At 34.1% G+C, this 17592-nt stretch overlaps 1 protein-coding gene across 1 annotated transcript; it reads left to right on the forward strand.

Moving 5' to 3' along the window:
* Positions 1 to 12831: 12831 nt before the first annotated feature.
* Positions 12832 to 13263, forward strand: LOC129968405 (uncharacterized). The gene has a single exon (XM_056082262.1). It carries the CDS (start codon positions 12832 to 12834, stop codon positions 13261 to 13263), a length of 432 nt encoding a protein of 143 aa, XP_055938237.1.
* The last annotated feature ends 4329 nt before the right edge of the window (positions 13264 to 17592 follow it).

The following is a 17592-nucleotide window of genomic DNA, read 5'->3' on the forward strand; positions in this document are numbered from 1 at the left end:
TTTCTCGTTAAGAACGGGACTCCGTAAGCTTAAACGACCCTACACACTAATCGGAATCGTTTAAAAATGCATGAAAATTAAATATTAAACATCGCGTAATTATGAAGCGGGCGTCATTGGATTATTTCGCTTGCATAGTAAAATGCCCTCAAGCAAACAAAAGCAGAAGTAAGATCTCTTACCTTCCTGTTACTACAAAAAGAAAGTTTTAACATTCTTAACGTCACGTACGTTTTAAAAGAGTCAAAAATATGTTAATGAAAGAATTGAATGAAGCAGTAATTGATTTGAATTTTATTGTTAAAAGGTGCTTTTAACATTAATTTTTACGGGTTTGTCAAAATTATAAAAAAAATTATTCTGAAATGCAATAGTCTTTTTGAAAAAAAAATTATGATAAATATTTTCAAATTTATTGGCGAAAAACGACGAAAGTTATCTTAGTTTTTACTGATTAATTAAACATCTTAAGAATAAATTAATTTAAAATCTTAAAATATCATAGTGGAACAAGAAATGTACATCAGAATGTTAAGTGCACATTTCCAGTCCCTGCGTTTATAGTTTAAGAAGAATTCTTGTGATAAGCAGATAATTGCATGCGTTTCCTGCTCTACATATAGATTGAAATTCTGTTTAATTCATTCACGTTTTAAGTAAATGCCTTTTCTGATACGAAATATCTCCTAAACTTTCAAACATTTTTTTTTTTTTTTTACAGCTTGTAATTTTTAATACATTTTATGCATACATAATACTTATTACGTAAGTAATGAATATTCACTTATGTTTCAACTATTACTGATTAAAATCTTAAGTTCTTTAAATTGCTTTTAGAAGAAGATTCGTTAAAAATAGCAGATTTTTTCGCTGTTATTGTAAAAAAAAAGTAGATAGAAAAATGTCGCAGCTGCATGAACAAAATATATATATATATATATATATATATATATATATATATATATATATATATATATATATATATATATATATATATATATATATATATATATATATATATATATATATATATATATATATATATATTACGTAGTTTTCAAACTTTAAAGAAAATAATAAATTTAATGAAATGAAAAAGATGTCGATAAAAACTGAGAAGTGTATACTTGGTCTTTATTGATTCACACATTTTCTTCTACTATATTCAAGAAATCTAAATATTTTTATCTTTATCGGTTACTTGCATAAATAAGTTATTTAAATGATTGCTGAAGATACATTTTTTTAAAATAGTATTTTAGTCAGCATTCTTTTTTTTTTAATTTTTATTCAATATAGATGCGTTTTCGAAAAACATAAGATTTATTTTTTTTATAAATAATATATTTGTTAATAGTTTTAGTCTTCCGTTTTCATTTTTTGCATTGGTCAGGGACAAGTATATTTTTGATTTTTATGATCGTATAATTTCTCAAAAATAATTATAATTCGCATTCAGAATTAATACAATGGAATTATGCGAAATATTTTAAGTTGGGCTTTATTAAAACAGTGCAAGAATCTTAAAAAAACCTTTACTTAAAATGTGAGTTTTTACTTTTTTGTAAGCATCATTTTGCCTTTTTTTTATTTATTTAAAGAGAAAGTGTAGAAAATTCGATCCTTTAAATTTTGACGAATCTCCGCATTTCAGATCTCCCCACGACCAGGAAACACATTTATGAAATTATGTCTGTCTGTAAATGCGATGCTATCAAAAACATAACTTGCAAAAAAAACCAAGTCCGCAACTCAGTTCTTCTATCGTAAAAAGTTGTGAGATCCATGTAATACCAAGTCGGTCAATTTATTCAGTCTCTACTTAAGGGTCCTTCTGTCTTAAGTTATTATGTAATTAGCTAACCTGCACAACATCTTATAGTGACCATATCAATATTAAAAATCTTTTATGGTTTAAATAAATAGATTGACTTGGCCATCGCATGAAAACACAATGTATCTTTACATTAAATTAGATTACATTAACATATTATATAAAATTAGATTGTTTAGTGTTACAAGTTATGTTTTTGATGGCATCTCATTTCTTTTTGTAGATTGTCCTTTTCTTATTTTTGTATGTAGTCTTCCACTTTTTCTTTTCCGATACTACTTCTTGAGCTTCAGTTTCAGTTTTTCTCATAGTCCACTCCCTGTCTCTATGGGTTTTTGATGTTACAATTTTTGTCAAGTCTGAACGGTAAATGCTTCTTAGTCTGTTGTATTCACAAATTGAGGATTCCTGCGCTTTAATACTTCCAAAGTCGACATTTATTAGATGTAAGCCGTCCAGACTTATAACTCTTGAAATTGCCACGTAAGCTTGACTGGATGTGAATACTGCAGGACCGATATTCATCAGTGCATTATTTAGATTTAGGCTCTGACTTTTGTGTATAATTATAGCAAAGGCTATACATATGGGAAACTGTTCGCGATGAACATAAGCTCTATTAATAATTTCAAATTTAATTTTAACCGGACTAAGCTCGTAAACATGTTCTTTATTAAATGTAATGTATATTTTCTTAATATACATTATTTTTGTGTTTTCCGAATCAGCCTTTACTCTTTGCACTATACCGATAGAACCCTGAACTAAACCAGGACTCACGCCAATATTTCGCCTTAATATGACTTTTGTTCCTATTTTTATAATTATGTTCTCTTCCAGGTCTGCAGTCGTAGAAGCATCGTCTTCATATTTTTTTATGCATTCACGAGCTCTTTTTGTGTGGTATCTGGGGCAATCTATGCTATCTACAGCTGTAAGTTTTATTTCGGGACGTGGAAGAGATTTAAGCATTGCAGTATTTAATTGTTGACACATGTTTTTTGTAGGTAATAAGCAAACGGTATCACCAGGAAGTTTCGAGAGGTGTTCAGTTATTTCAATTAATCTGTTTTCATTTGAATTGGATTTTAGAGTCACATCTAATCTTATTCTATTTAGCATTTAAACAAAGTCAGAATCATTGAGCTGTCGCATTTTAATTGTAAGTTCATCGCATATGAACAGTTCAATCCACAGATTCGGTATCCTGAGGTAACCTAACAACTTATTAGTTTCAGCAGTTGGTAGTTTTTCAAAAGGTGACTTTTCTCTTACCGGCGGAAGCTGTAAGAGATCTCCGAAAACTACAAGATGTTTTTTTCCAAACCACCCATTCTGATCATCGCTTGTGTCGAATATTTCAGGTAAGCGTAAATGAATATATGCTAAAAAACATTGGATATCATAGACACTTTGTCTATGATAAACAATACTACTTCTTTCAAATCTGATCTCAGAACTTGGAGCACTTCATCAGAAAGTGGCTTGTACTTCGGTGTTTGCTTGTGTTCTACAGGCAGCTGCAATAGTCTATGTATAGTCAATCCATTCACATTGAATGCAGCTATTCCTGTTGGAGCACTAACTGCCACTTTTTTTGTTTAAATACGTCTTAACCCAAACTTTCAGAGTTTTTATTAAAAAGCTCTTCCCAGTGCCACCAGTTCCACTCACAAAACAGCGTAAAACGTCAGCGTTATTATCAGTTGTGTCCATTTTATTTGTGATCATATCGAAGACTCTTTTTTGATCGGCATTACGTTTTACGATCATACTTTGAAGATCAGTTTGCTCTTCTTCTACCAGATTGATTCTCTGAAAGTCACCCATTGCGTTTGCAGCTTCCACAGCTTCAAATTGAATTATTTCAAATTAGATATTGTTACAAACCTGTAATTTTGCTTCCCAGAGCAAATAGTATCATCATAAGAAAGACCGTTTTACAATAATCTGTATTGGATGCTGTCGGATGCCGAGCCAGTGATCCCAGAGCTTGGTGACAAACTTGGCGACCATTTGGCGACTTGGCGTCGAATTTGCCGACAAAATGGATAATGCTCGAAACTTCGAAAAATTTATCGATCCGTCCATTATTACACGAATATTTTAGTTTTTCCTTGATTTATACACTAAACACTAATAGTATTCTAAATTTGAAGCTTCTATATCTGCTAGAAGTGCCTTAGAGTTTTGATGATCGGTCAGTCAGTGACAAAATTCATAAAACTTTGACTAGTTATAATTCTTAAACTACTGGTTCAAATTTAATGAAATTTGAAATATACCGTATTTATATAATGCCTGCTCGGTTACTGAAAATTCAGGCTTCTAGTTTTATCCATAACAAAGTTATAGGGGGTCGAAAATGGCCTGAACTGCTTCGAGAAAAGGATGGTACGGCCGTACCGCTTGTTTTTGCTTGACTTGGCGGGGGCACTGCCGTGCCCCCAGATAACTCAACAATGCTTTAGGCTGGATGGATGGAATTTGATATTTGGTCTTTACACCAATTTTGTAGGGTTCTTCAAAATGTTAGATTCTTTCAGCGGAAGTCCGTCTGTCCATATTGTAATGTCTTGATCTAGACTGATCAAATAACGAAGCACAATTTCCAGACAAATCTTTATTTTACAGCCCTATATATACAAAAGAACAACTTGTTCTAATCTTGGTTAAATAAATAGTTATTTACACCTGTAGTAGGAGACACAACAGTCGAAGTCGAATGTTTATCTTGAAACTAAGTTCTCCATCAAAACGGAGAAACAACACCACAGGGAACTAACAGGTTGTTAGTCAACACGACTACTCCAGGGGTAGTTCTCGGACGCCGAACTCGTGGCGTAGTCCAACAACAGTCTGCCTGCAATTCGTTTCTTCTTCACTCCCTAAAAAAAATCTCCGCACTTTATTTCGGCAACAATCTTCACCTCTTAATTTACATTGGCTCTCTTTCGGCCAATCGGGGTTCAGCAATATGCTCCCTCAGCGGCGCCAGTTGTGGGAAAGTCCTTTTAGTGATGCACCTTTCATAGCTTACTATTCTGGAACACGGAGTTACCATAGTCCTTTCACAATGAGAAACATTTAGCATTCAGATGTTTGGACACCCCTTTCTCTTTGAAGGTACTATCAATACCTCTTGGACGAGGAATTCCCACATGTGGTCTTTCACTGTAGTCGCTAATGAACAAATGCCACCCAGGTGAAAAGATCCACCATCTGGCTATCTCCTGGAGTTTAGAAATTAACAGCGACGACACAGCTGGCTGTAAATGTCTTAACAGTACTGGGAAACGGGGAATGTTACAATATACAAGAGAACACAATAATCATAAAACGCAAAGAACTAATCAAATAAAATTCAGTGCACAATTTTAGCATCTAAAGTAAAGATCCATATCAAATATTGAACCAAATGCTTTGAAGGATGATCGATATTTCGTCTGTAAATTTACATACCTATCAATGCGACATTCAAACAAACGGCGATAAATGAAATTCGGTACTTGGATTTTGTTTCTATAATTATAGCTCTGTGTCAAATTTTGCATTACAATTATCCACAGAAAGCTTCCAAAATTCTTCACTGCATTACGAAACATAAAGCATTTATGTGAGCCCTCTCTGAAAATGAAAATCTTTTGGGGCCCCATTCCTGGTTCATTATCTTTCTGAGGAGGGAAAAGGAGGCAGCATCTTTGTTAGAGATTATGATAAAAATTCGGGGAATCTCTCCCATTGACAATATTTTAATTATTACCCGTATTTTAGTCCTTAATTTATAGAACATTATTATTATAAGATATTATGGAATCTGATAATATTTTTTCTAAAATCCTTTTAGGTGGCGCACTGGTGTGACTCCAAAATTTATTTGATGCATAGAAATGATTCCTTCCTTTTTAATAGATGGCTTTAATAATTCTGCTAATCTGCAAATGAATCAGAAAACCAGTTTTAAAAATTAATTAATTAATTATTAACAACTCTAATTAATATTTACAAAATATTTTTTTATAGGAAACCGTTTGAATTTCTTCCCAAAGAAACAACATTTACGGTAGCTTATGGTACATTATTGCATTGCAAAAGAAACTGCAGAAGAAACACATCGGTTACTGTTGCACATTTGCTGAACCTATTCTCATTGAATATAACTTGCAAAGAATGCTTTTGGCGATTTTAAAAGACGATTTCAATACACATTACAAAGAGCATGGTAAACAAACAAAAAATCCAAGATTCAAATTTGAAATCATTAATCCACGAAGAACCTTGCCAAACACACTTGGAATTAGCTATTTCATTAAAATTAAAAAAGACGGAGTTATATTTATGTTCTTAATAATTAAGTCAATTAATTGATAGTTAAGTTTTGAAATAATGAAAAAAGCGTAAGGTTATCGCATGTAAAATTTTAAAATTCTACCACCTCTGGTGCTGAATGCAGAACTACTAACTTCCATCTGTAAAGCATAAAACAAATGAAGTCAAATAAAAGTGTAGAAATAAACATATTAAGAATTATAAAGATTTATATTACTAGAGATGGAATCTAGCTATATTTCTTTAGTCCTAGATTATATTTTAAGTAAATCTAATTAGTTTTTTTTAATCTCTTCTTTATTGTGACACAGTTTACAGAGTTATGAATGGGACTCTGTCACATTCTCGTAATTTTTAAACACTCACTCTCCATAAATATATGCTCTTATTTTAAAAACATTTAAGTAATACATCAAATGCCAATCTGACTTCTAAACCGAGCATTGAGAAATACATCGCATTTACATCTATAAATATTAAAAAATGCAAAATAATTAATATTGTTAGAAATTATGCTTGTCTAAAATATGTCATTCTGAATATAGAGTAATATAATTGCATTGCAATGGCATGACATTTTCTGCATAATAAACGCAAGGTCGGATCAAGCATATTGGAGGCCTCTGGCGCTATTTATCTTGAAAGCCTTTTGGAAGAATCACACATATAAATTTCGCCTTCTCAGGTATAATATTTTAAATAAATTTCTTACATTTTAATTCATAATAACTATTTTTATTGATAATAATTTTGTTTTATAATTTCTCTATTATTTTAATTACCAAGTTGATCCATTTAATTAATTTTAGTTGATAATTAATATTTAGAAATCAATTGATAAATATATGAAATTTATATTTGTATTTCTCAGGCATGAATATTTAAATTAAATATTATCGAAATAACTTATCTTTCATTGTGTAAAAGAAATTCTTTTCCTAAGTAAAATTATTTTTATGATAATTGTCGATTAAATGAATATTATGTTCAGTGTTTTTTAAGATACACAATTAAATGAAGAGAGATTATTAAAAAATGAAACAAAAATCAAACGTTGTGTTTAAAGCACTTTCTCTTTATCGCATATAATAAAGACTTTTTAATTGTAAATTTAACTCGGAATTTAAATGAGGACATCGGGATTATTACATTTAAGTTTATTGTATAAAATAGTGAATGGTGCTGAATGAGTATGTATGAAACATTTTAAAGAAAGTTGTTCAATTTCCTTTCTTTTCAGTCAGCATTGTGCAAATACAGAAAAGTAATTCTACGAAATATTTTCAGACGAATATTCTCCAACTCTTTAATGGTATATGAAACAAAAGTTACCTTACTTCCATTCTATTCCAATTCGCACATTTCAGTTTGGACAAAAATCATCGAAGAAAATCTCTTTTATCCTCGTGAAAAGATAAAAAAATTTGGATGATGAAATTGAGATTATAGAATATTATTAGAATTGTATTAATGAGTCGAAATTGGACTCAGTCCGTCAAAGTGCTCATTGTGTGCCGATCTATTTTATTTGCGATATGTGAACCCCAAAACGCTAATGTTTAGTTATATGAATTTCGGTCTTGAGAACCACATATTAGTAGAAAAGAAAACACTCAAAATCAAAATTCAGTTTTTTTTCCCACTGCTTTATGAGACACCAAACGGGTGAAAGATAGTATTCGAGAAAGATGGGGAAGAAAACTCTCGTTAATTTATTTCTTGGTTTGCTTTCCAATGATTATTTAGCTTTCCTTTTTTATTATATTTTCTCTCCCTTAAAGAAGACTTTTTGTTTCTCATCCGGCCCAGAATCCTTTCTTTATACTAATTCGGTCAATTCTCCACTGAACTAATCACCTCCTCTAACTGTATCTCGAAAGAAAGGATTCTTCAATGCTTCTCCTTTTGATTCTGCTAACTATGTAAAATTTTGATTCAGTTGAATTGAATTGTGATCTAATCTCCCAGAATTTGCGACTGCTCTATTTCTAAATATGGTGCTTTCTTCAGAGGATTTTTATCAGAAGGTACTACCTTCACTAGATTCTTATCACAAGGAAAAATGGGAGAAAAGTTCTTTTTTTAGGGAATGGGACTAAAATTTAAGTCAGGTGTATAGTTGAGTAATAGGGATCGAACATCGAGTTTCATCAGTATAGCACGTGAAAGAGTTTTATCGTGTTCGAGTATACACGGACAAAAATACAACCTTGTTGATAGAGGCTGAGAACTGATTCTGAAAATGATTTTATTTTTCATAAAAGAGACATGGAAATTTGTCATAATATTTACTCCGATTCTTTTTAAAAATCATACTTTATCAACTTTCAAAATATATTTCTTACCACATAGGGTATTCATCAGCCTTACATGATGAAGCTATTTGTAATAATCGTTTTTTTTTTTTTTTTGTCGTTTGTAATTTCTTTCAAGGTATATACGTTACTTTTTCCATACTTCTTATCTAATATTCTGAAATTTCTTATGAAGATTTACCTCAGGGACCAAGATATCTACCCATTGTTATAATGAATGCTTCCACGGGAGATCTCTCCAAAATAAAATAAAAAAATTGAATCAAAAAACCAAAAGTTACGCTTCTCTAATTGCTTCATAAAAGACTCCTGAACTCCATCCATCCCAATCACCTTAATGTGAGAGACGTTTCTCTTCCTTTCTCCCTTATTAGTTATTTTTGTCATCTTCAACTTTTCCGTCACAATCAGCACTTTTTTCTCTCCTTCCCCTGATTATCTTCTTCCGAATCTTAACTTCGTTGAAGACGATGACAATTTTTATGTCCATCCTCGTCCCTACCCACTCGTTTTTCGCTTCTTTTTCGCTCCAATTACACTCCACAGCAGATTCAGATCCATTTGTTCCTGAAGAGGAAATGACAAGAGCGGTTTTTCAAATCGGCTCTCTCTCTCTCTCTCTCTCTCTCTTTCTACCATCTGCTGAAGAAGACATATAGAGCGTTTCATTCCAAAAGGTTTGTGAATGCCCGGTTGGGCAGATCGCTTCGTTTTGAGCGAGATTTGTTTGATTGGCTTTCCTCAAGGAGGTGAAATAATGATGAGATTCGATTGCAACTGATTTATAGTATTATTTAGCTGCAAAAAAAGTACGGTAGAGCGCTGAGATAGTCCGTCCTCTCAGCTGTGAGACATTAGTCTTCCTCGCATTTTTATTTTCTTATAATCGAAGAGAAATAAAGAATCACAAAAAAAATTAGATCTGGATATTTCGATGGATCTTCGCATTTTGTAATTCCTTAAGTAAAATTATTTGTATAAATTTGTAATTTTTTTCTGTCTGTGGGACCAATAATTCAAAAGTGCAACCAGAGAGTTAAACAGTTCTTCTGGATAAATTTTCTTTTTTTTCTCTTTTTTTTTTCTATTCTATCCCCTTCTACTGACCTAACCCATATTCCCAAATATTCCCACAAAAACGTTTTTATTAATAAGATGTTCTCTTTTTTTCGTAATGATATTAGTTCCAAGTTCTAACAAACGGAAACGTCATTCAAATGATTTCTTTTCAACTTATGATGAAATTTAAAAAATATTTTTGTTCATAATCAGCTGTTCAAATGAAAGGCATTTTCAATACAAATTTTTAGTTTTTCGCGGACTTAGTTTTATAAATTTATATCTAAATAAATATCGCTAAAGTCACCTTTTTGGAACTGCTCCAAGCTTACTGTGAAATTTAATACTATGCGATGAATATGTTCCTTTGATGAGTTCTGCATATTTTAAAAGGTTGTACGTAGAGTTCTTGGTGCTCTTTTATTTTTTCATTGCTTCCGGAACTGCTTATCTTTCACTTTTCACAAGAATTAAAGGTGAAATTCCATGACATTCCTAACGTAAAATTTGTTTTTCTTCATTGTCAACAATAATTTCCTGCAATCTGACTTAATCAAAAATCCTATATCCCCACTGCACAAGGAGGTGCAATATCAAAGATGAGCTAAACTTCTCAGTTGAAAGAGGAAATTATAAGATTTCCATATTCTAGATTTTTTATCAAATTTTGCTTATTTATTCTTCCGTGCGCATGTGAATACTTAATTTGGAAACGAAATAAGTTAAATGGATAACATAATCAATCTATGCTAATATTTATAAATGTGAAAGTTTGGATGGATGAATGGATGTTTGTTACTCAATCACTCCAGAAAAGCTGCACGGAATTAGATAAAATTAGATTATAGTCCGGAATAGAACATAGGCTATAATTTATCTCTTTTAATTGAGTGATTAATTTTTTATTAATAAAAAACTAACTTTCCCGTAGAATTTTTTTTTATTTCCCTGCCGCAAAATGAGTAAGGCTTCATTTCCCCCCCCCCTCACACACACACTAACAAGGTTAGGCTTAACATGTTTTAGACCCCTTATTTCAAACGATTCTGTTTATTTTCTTAGTGTTTGATACCTGGAAAATGCAAATATGATCTTTCGAAGAGAAGTGATAAAGCTCGGGCTATGAAAGTAGCTAGAAGTCGAGAGTCGAATCCTCAAGCGGAACTTAGAAGAATTAAGCAAGCGGAGCGACAGGCTACTTCTAGATCAGCTGAAACGCCGGAGCATTCAGAAATAAGGCAACTACAGCATGCCGAATATTTGGCAACTCAACGCTCTGCTGAAACTCCGGAGCAAACTCAACAACGGCGACTACAGCACGTACAACATTTTGCTTCGCAACGTGCTAATTATTCTTTTGAAGAGGCAGAAAATCGGTGACCATTGCTGAGCGGACGGCATAGCCACGGTAAACGTTTACAAGAAATACGTGGTTCGTATTTGATAAAGCAGCTTTTGAGTATGAATCATTTCTCGACTACGCAGGCACAGGCTTATCAAACTGGAGAGGATAAGTAAGAGTGTAGACTGTGTAGGACACTTATATGGAAGGACGAAACTGCACGAATGTATTGTTCTGGAGGAAAAGTTTCCATTCCTTTAATAGAAGAGCCGAAGGAGCCTTAAAAATAGTTATTTTCTTACGAGACAGCAGCATCATGGCGTTTTATAAATAATATTAGAAAATATAATTCATGTTTTCATATGACATCTTTTGGTGCTGAGAAAGTGATTGCAATACCAGGATTTTCTGCCTATTGGTCTCTACTGCCTATTTCGAACATGCAACTAGAGTTCTTACAAGTATATTTCATGGGTGACGAAGAAGCCGAAACTGAGCGACGGGCAAGGCTTATTCCAGGGGTGGATAGAGAGACGTTCTATAAAATACAACCAGTACTTCACAACAATAAAGCATTAGTCAGAGAATTTAAAACGGCACATGAGAACATGCCCTATGAAAGTTGTAAGGCCGTAGCCTACCCCGACTGGGTGCCGCACGGACAACACGAGCATCACTACAACGCCCCAACGAGTAACGAAATAGCAGACCATAGCTCGAGACGTTGTTCTACGAGTACGCGACGGCACGCCTTCCAGAATCGCTGACATGCACCGGTTCTACGATACTCTAGAGTACCCGATCATATTTTAGAAGGGCAGGAGGTGTGTCCTTTGACATCTACTTAATAAATCCAACTACTACCCCCAATACCAAACAAAAAGGGTATCCTGCATGAACTTTTACACGTTACATATGATATTCCGGCGAAATGATTTTAATTTACTTCTGCGGTGCAGGCAACTTTTTCATCAATTTCTGGTGGTCAACATAGAGAGTGAGCGCTTGATATACATAGCGCTAAATCAGAGCAGATTGCAAGCCGAGAGCTACATACATTTACAGGATGCTATAAGAACCGAGGGTAACGTCAACCCAGCAATTTAGGGAAAATGGTAATTCTTCCCTCATCATTTGTAAATATTCCGAGATACCTTCACGAGTACACTCAGGACGCATTTGTGTACGCTCGTAACTACGGGCAACCAAACCTGTTCATTACGTTCACGTGCAACCTTGCCTGAGCAGAAATAACTGATACGCTCATGCCTGGACAGACGGCGAACGGCAGACATGATCCCATAGCTAGAGTGTTTAATATAAAGGTCCAAAAATTAGTCTCTCTACTTACTTACTAAAGACCAAATATTTGGAAAGGCTTGATGCTTTTTGTACTAAATTGAGTGGCAAAAATGTGGATTACCCCACGTACATTTTTTGCTGTGGCTGAAAGAAAAAATATGTCCAACCCAATTGAAGACATTATTAGAGCCGATATCTCTGACTTAAATTAGGACAAAACGTTACATGAAATTATTGCAAAAAAACATGATTCACGGACCTTACAAAACCAACCGTCTCCTTGCGTGAAGGACGCAAAGTGCACAAAAAAGTATCTCCTAGCACTATTAAAGGATGCGCAGTCGAATAACAATGGATATCCCCTATACAGGCGCAGAGCACCTAAGCATGGTGGTAGGAGTATTAAATTAAAATTCGTGGCTGTCCTATAGAAGTTGAAGTGGACAATAGTTGGATTGTGCCGTATTCTCTCCTGCTGTCTAGAATATTTAACGCATATTTAAATGTTGAATTTTGCAGTTCTGTTCAATCGATTAAATACATTTGCAAAGGAAATGACCAAGCTGTTTTTAGCGTCCAACACGATAACGTAAGTATTGATTTCAGAGATGAAGTGCAAACGTTTATGGCAGGTAGATACGTAAGCAGCAATGAAGCAGCGTAGTGGATCTTGGGCTTACCGTTGCATAAAAGATACCCCAGGCGTCACCCACCTGGCAGTTCACTTACCCAATGTCGAGCGAGTACACTTCACTGACCAGAATTTCCTAGACAGAGTGGCGACACCTCCGAAAATAACACTGACTGCATTTTTCCACCTGTACGAAAAGGGCAACTTTGCCAAAACCCTGCTGTACTCTGAAGTACCACGGTACTATACATGGAATACATCTAGGAAGGAATGGAAGCGTCGTGTACAGGGGACACCAGTTGAAAATTGGCCAGGTATGAAGGCAGAAATCGCATTGAGTCGGATATATATTGTGCACGTCAGCTACTTTGAATGTTTTTGCTTGCGAATGTTGCTCAATGAGGTACGGGACCCGACAGGTTTCCAGATGCTTAAAACTGTAGATGGTTAAGAGCGAATAACCTTCAGGTAATCATGTGAAGCCCGCGGACTATTAGAAAATGACAACCACTGGGACGCAACTATGGTGAAGCCGTCTTTTTTTTCTCTCAGCAGCCAAAGTTATGGACCTGTTTGCAATTTTAGTGAGCATTTGCGGACTCTCAAACCTCCAGCTGTGCCATAAATACAAGAACGCTTTATCAGAAGATATCCCGCATAGGCTGGATGGCACTCACAATCATTAACGAAGTTTTGGTATTGATTGAGAATAATGAGGTCAATGAAATAACAGCATGATTACTTTCCTAGCAGCGTCAAGTCTACGAAACGATTCTGCGCCAAATAGTGGAGAGGAGAGATTATTCTTTCTTGACGCACCAGGGGGTACGGATAAGACGTTTGTGCTGAATATTCTGCTAGCCCAACTCCGCAAGGACCGCAGTATAGCTCTGGCTCTATCTTCTTTATGCATTGCTGCAACTTTGCTTAACGGTGCACATTCCGTTTTAAAATTGCCAATGAATCTTGCAAGCGAAGATACCCCAATATGCAGCCTCACCAAAAACAGTGTCCGGAGAGTCCTTTTGCAGGAGTGCAAGTTAATAGCATGGGACGAGTTCACAATGTTGCACAAGCATGCATTAAAGTCGTTAAACCGCAACTTGCAGGACATCCGCGGCAACCAGGCAGTGATAGGCGGTGTTGTCGTTTTGCCAGAGGTGATTTTAGACAGAAAATGCCAGTTATTGAGAGGGCCACACCGGCGGATGAAATAAACCCATGTCTCAAGGCGCCGTCTGTGTCGTCTATTATTGAAAAGCATATTACGTGCAACATGCGCGTCCAACTATATAACGATTATGAATCAGGTGTCTTTGCAAATAAGCTTCTACAAAATGGAGAGGGTGGTCTAGAAATGAATGCAGATGGGAAAATTCTATTTTCCGAAGAATTTTCCCATCCAGTGGCTACAGAAGATTAACTTATCATGCAAGTTTTTTCCGATTTGGAAGTTAATATAAATAATGAAGAGTGGTAGTATGAGAGGGCAGTGCTGTCGTCAAAAAAAGAGTGTGTCGATAAAATAAAAAAAAATAAAAAAATTAGACATAATAGTCGGAAATTCAAAATTATACAGACCCATAGTCACTTTGATGGCTAATGACGATAGTACTGCCTACCTCTTTGAATTTCTCAACTCTCTAGAGTTAATAGGTGTACCTTCCCATAAGTTGAAGTTTAAATTGGCGTTCCAACTCTGCTGATGCGTAATCTTGATACACCCAGAGTGTGCAACCGCACCAGGCTTCGTATCATAGAGCTTGGCAGTAATATTTTAACAGCTACCATTATTACAGGAGCTGTTAAAGGAGGCAGCGTTTTAATTCCCCGCATATCTGTTATTCGAAACATCTTGTCATTTTGTTTCAAGAAGTTTCACTTTTCTTAAAATTGGCGTTTACAACGTCGATAACAAATCGGAGGGCCAAACCTTAAAAGTGGCAGGCATTCATTTGGGCACTTCATGCTTCTCACACGGTTAATTATATGTTGGTTGTTCACGTGTTGCATTAAATGATGTCATTTAACCTCTAGCTTACGGCTGGTACAGCAGTTGTACCAGATTTTTTTTATGTTTCCTTACGGCTCGGTACAACAGTTGTACCAGTAACGAGTTTGAATTTCGTCCCCCACTTGAACTTTCCAGCTGAACCCTAATTGCCTCGTAAAATCGCTTCCCTTTTGTGTCGCACCCCTTAGGGTCAGGAGATTTCGTCCAGCAGTTGTTATTATCATTTGTTGGCGCTAATGTGTCTTGTGAACCCTGCTTTGGCGGCATTTTTTTTAAAAGTGGAATGAGTTTGCATAATTTCATTTGTGGGAAATATTCGTTGAAAACTTTCGTCTTTCCCCCTGTTTCTTAATTTTTTACCTTTATAAATTCCTTAATATTTTTACTTAATATAATTTTGTAACTTTATAAATTCCTTAATATTTTTACTTAATATAATTTTGTAACTTTATAAACTCCTTAATATTTTAACATAATTTTGTAACTTTATAATAATTCTGAGTAAACCATATCTAAACTTACTTTTTAAAAATTAATTGCCTTAAAGCTGGTTATTATCTACGTATTAGTAAATTTTTCTGCAGAAAAATAATTTTCCTTATAATTCAGGTATTTATTTTTAGCAAAATTGAGCATAGTTTTCAAAAATACTACACTGCAAAAAGTAATTGAAATTCTCGGCAAAAAAAAAAAAAAATCGCTATAAATTGTAAGAGTTGACAATAGAATAGGAAAACGTTACTAGTAATTATACTAAAAACCGTTCAAACTATGTTAGGAATAAAAATTATATTCGATTTCTATGGGAGCAATATAATATTATAAAATCATTTAAAGATGTTTTTAATTTACAAAACAGCAGATAATTGTTATCTGTGTGATGCACGAAGAGATGTGAATACTTTTAAAAAGAAGATATAAATTATTAAGATCTTTAATACACTATATATATAAATCGTCACATTTTATTAAAATTGATGATTTAAAATTATAAAAATAAAATAAAATTCACAATGCTGTGTTCAAGCGTTGTCAGCTAAATTCACAGCTTCAGTAATGCTTGAAAAATTGATGTAATTTTAAATACAATTAAAAAAAATTGTAAAATTATTGTTTAATGTACTAAACTATTCAGCAGATATCGTATTTGCAATTTATTTATTATTGCCATTTGTCCTACCGAATTGCTGGAATAATTTTCAGGGAAAAAAATAAAATAAAACTGAGATTAAAAGCCTTCTCTAGGGTTCAGACGAGCCGAAACCACAAAAAAAAACGCAACCCGCTTACCACGAATGGGACAGATGACTCATTAACTCTCCTGGTGGTTGAAATCGAAGAGGTTATGTTCAACAAACGCCTTTAAAAGAAGGGAAAAGAATCTTCTAGTTTCTCTCACTGAATGCCCACATTCAAAGTAACTTTTTCGAGTTTGGGTTTCCGAAGCCTAAAGGTTAATGTTGTATGCATAACGATATTAGAATAAAAATAAATTTTGAAATTTTCTCGTAGATCTTTCAATGAGTTACAAGTTTCTTAATCATATCATATCAGACTGTTTTCAACAGCACCATAATGATACGGTTTGATAATATTTTGATCAGACCGTCAGTTCTCACACATACACACCAAAATTTACACTCGAACGAATTCGTGGGTAATAACTAGTGTATATAATAATTGAAACTGAATCTGTCAAAATGTTTGTCGCATGATAGTTTCAGTATTCACGAAGTAATGTGATGAATAAAAAAAAACTTAATAAGTTTAATAATGATTGAAATTAGTTACGTTATCTTGATACTTGTATTCAATTGTGGTTCCCATCGGTCAATGGAAAAAACTCCAAAACACATACTCTACTCTCTCCGCTCCAAAATTTTCCGGTTCAAAACTTGGAAGAGAACAAAACTCTGGCTGGTCATTACTTACTGTTGTAAAGAAGCCTGAACCAAATGCATTGCAATCCAGAGTTTAAATCCTTTCTGTGGTTCTATTTGGTGAAAAGTTCAATAACGGATATTAACGTTGTATAATTCACGAAGTACAGGTAACATAACATAACAGAAATACTCGTAGCACTTGCAATAATCAACCGCATGCACGCAAGCAAGCATTATTAAAAACCGCACCAGCTCAAAGCGCACAGAAAAAACTGGTCGAAGATCAAAACGCGAAAGAACGAATTCGTTTGGCTGATTCTTCTCATGTTTGCATCTCTGTTTTTATAATACACAGGGAAAGTTCTAAGATGATGGTGTATCTTTGATCCTAATAGAAATGTCGCCAAGAGTTCCGTATATTCGAGGACCTTCATTTTTATCGACGTCAAGAGCAGACGAAGTTAGTCGTCAAGAGCAATCGTTATTGACCTGGCATCCATTCAGTGTCTGTTAGAAACTATCTGTAAAACTCTGTTTCTTACCATAAGACTGACTGCGCTAAGAAGCAATTCTCAAATGCAGACGGAAGTAATTCCGGTAAAATGCAGACAGCGATATATCAAAACATTTATTTTGAAGTTCGCTTTCCAAGTCATAAAGCATTTTTTTTTGAGTCCACGTTACTAAGAGAAAATACTTCTAAAAGCATTTGTGTGGAAAATTTTTTATAAATGTTTTTGATTTGAAAAGAAAGTGCGTTTTCTCCCTGCATGGTAGGCAAGAGAGAACTATCTCCTTCCTGTAAAAGAGATTGTTTTTATCATAGCTGTAAAGAGCAATAAGAGAGGACAGTTCAGATCGTGGAATTGTATAAACAGACCAG

This window comes from Argiope bruennichi, chromosome 5 (genome assembly GCF_947563725.1).
Source record: "Argiope bruennichi chromosome 5, qqArgBrue1.1, whole genome shotgun sequence".
NCBI lineage: Eukaryota > Metazoa > Arthropoda > Arachnida > Araneae > Araneidae > Argiope > Argiope bruennichi.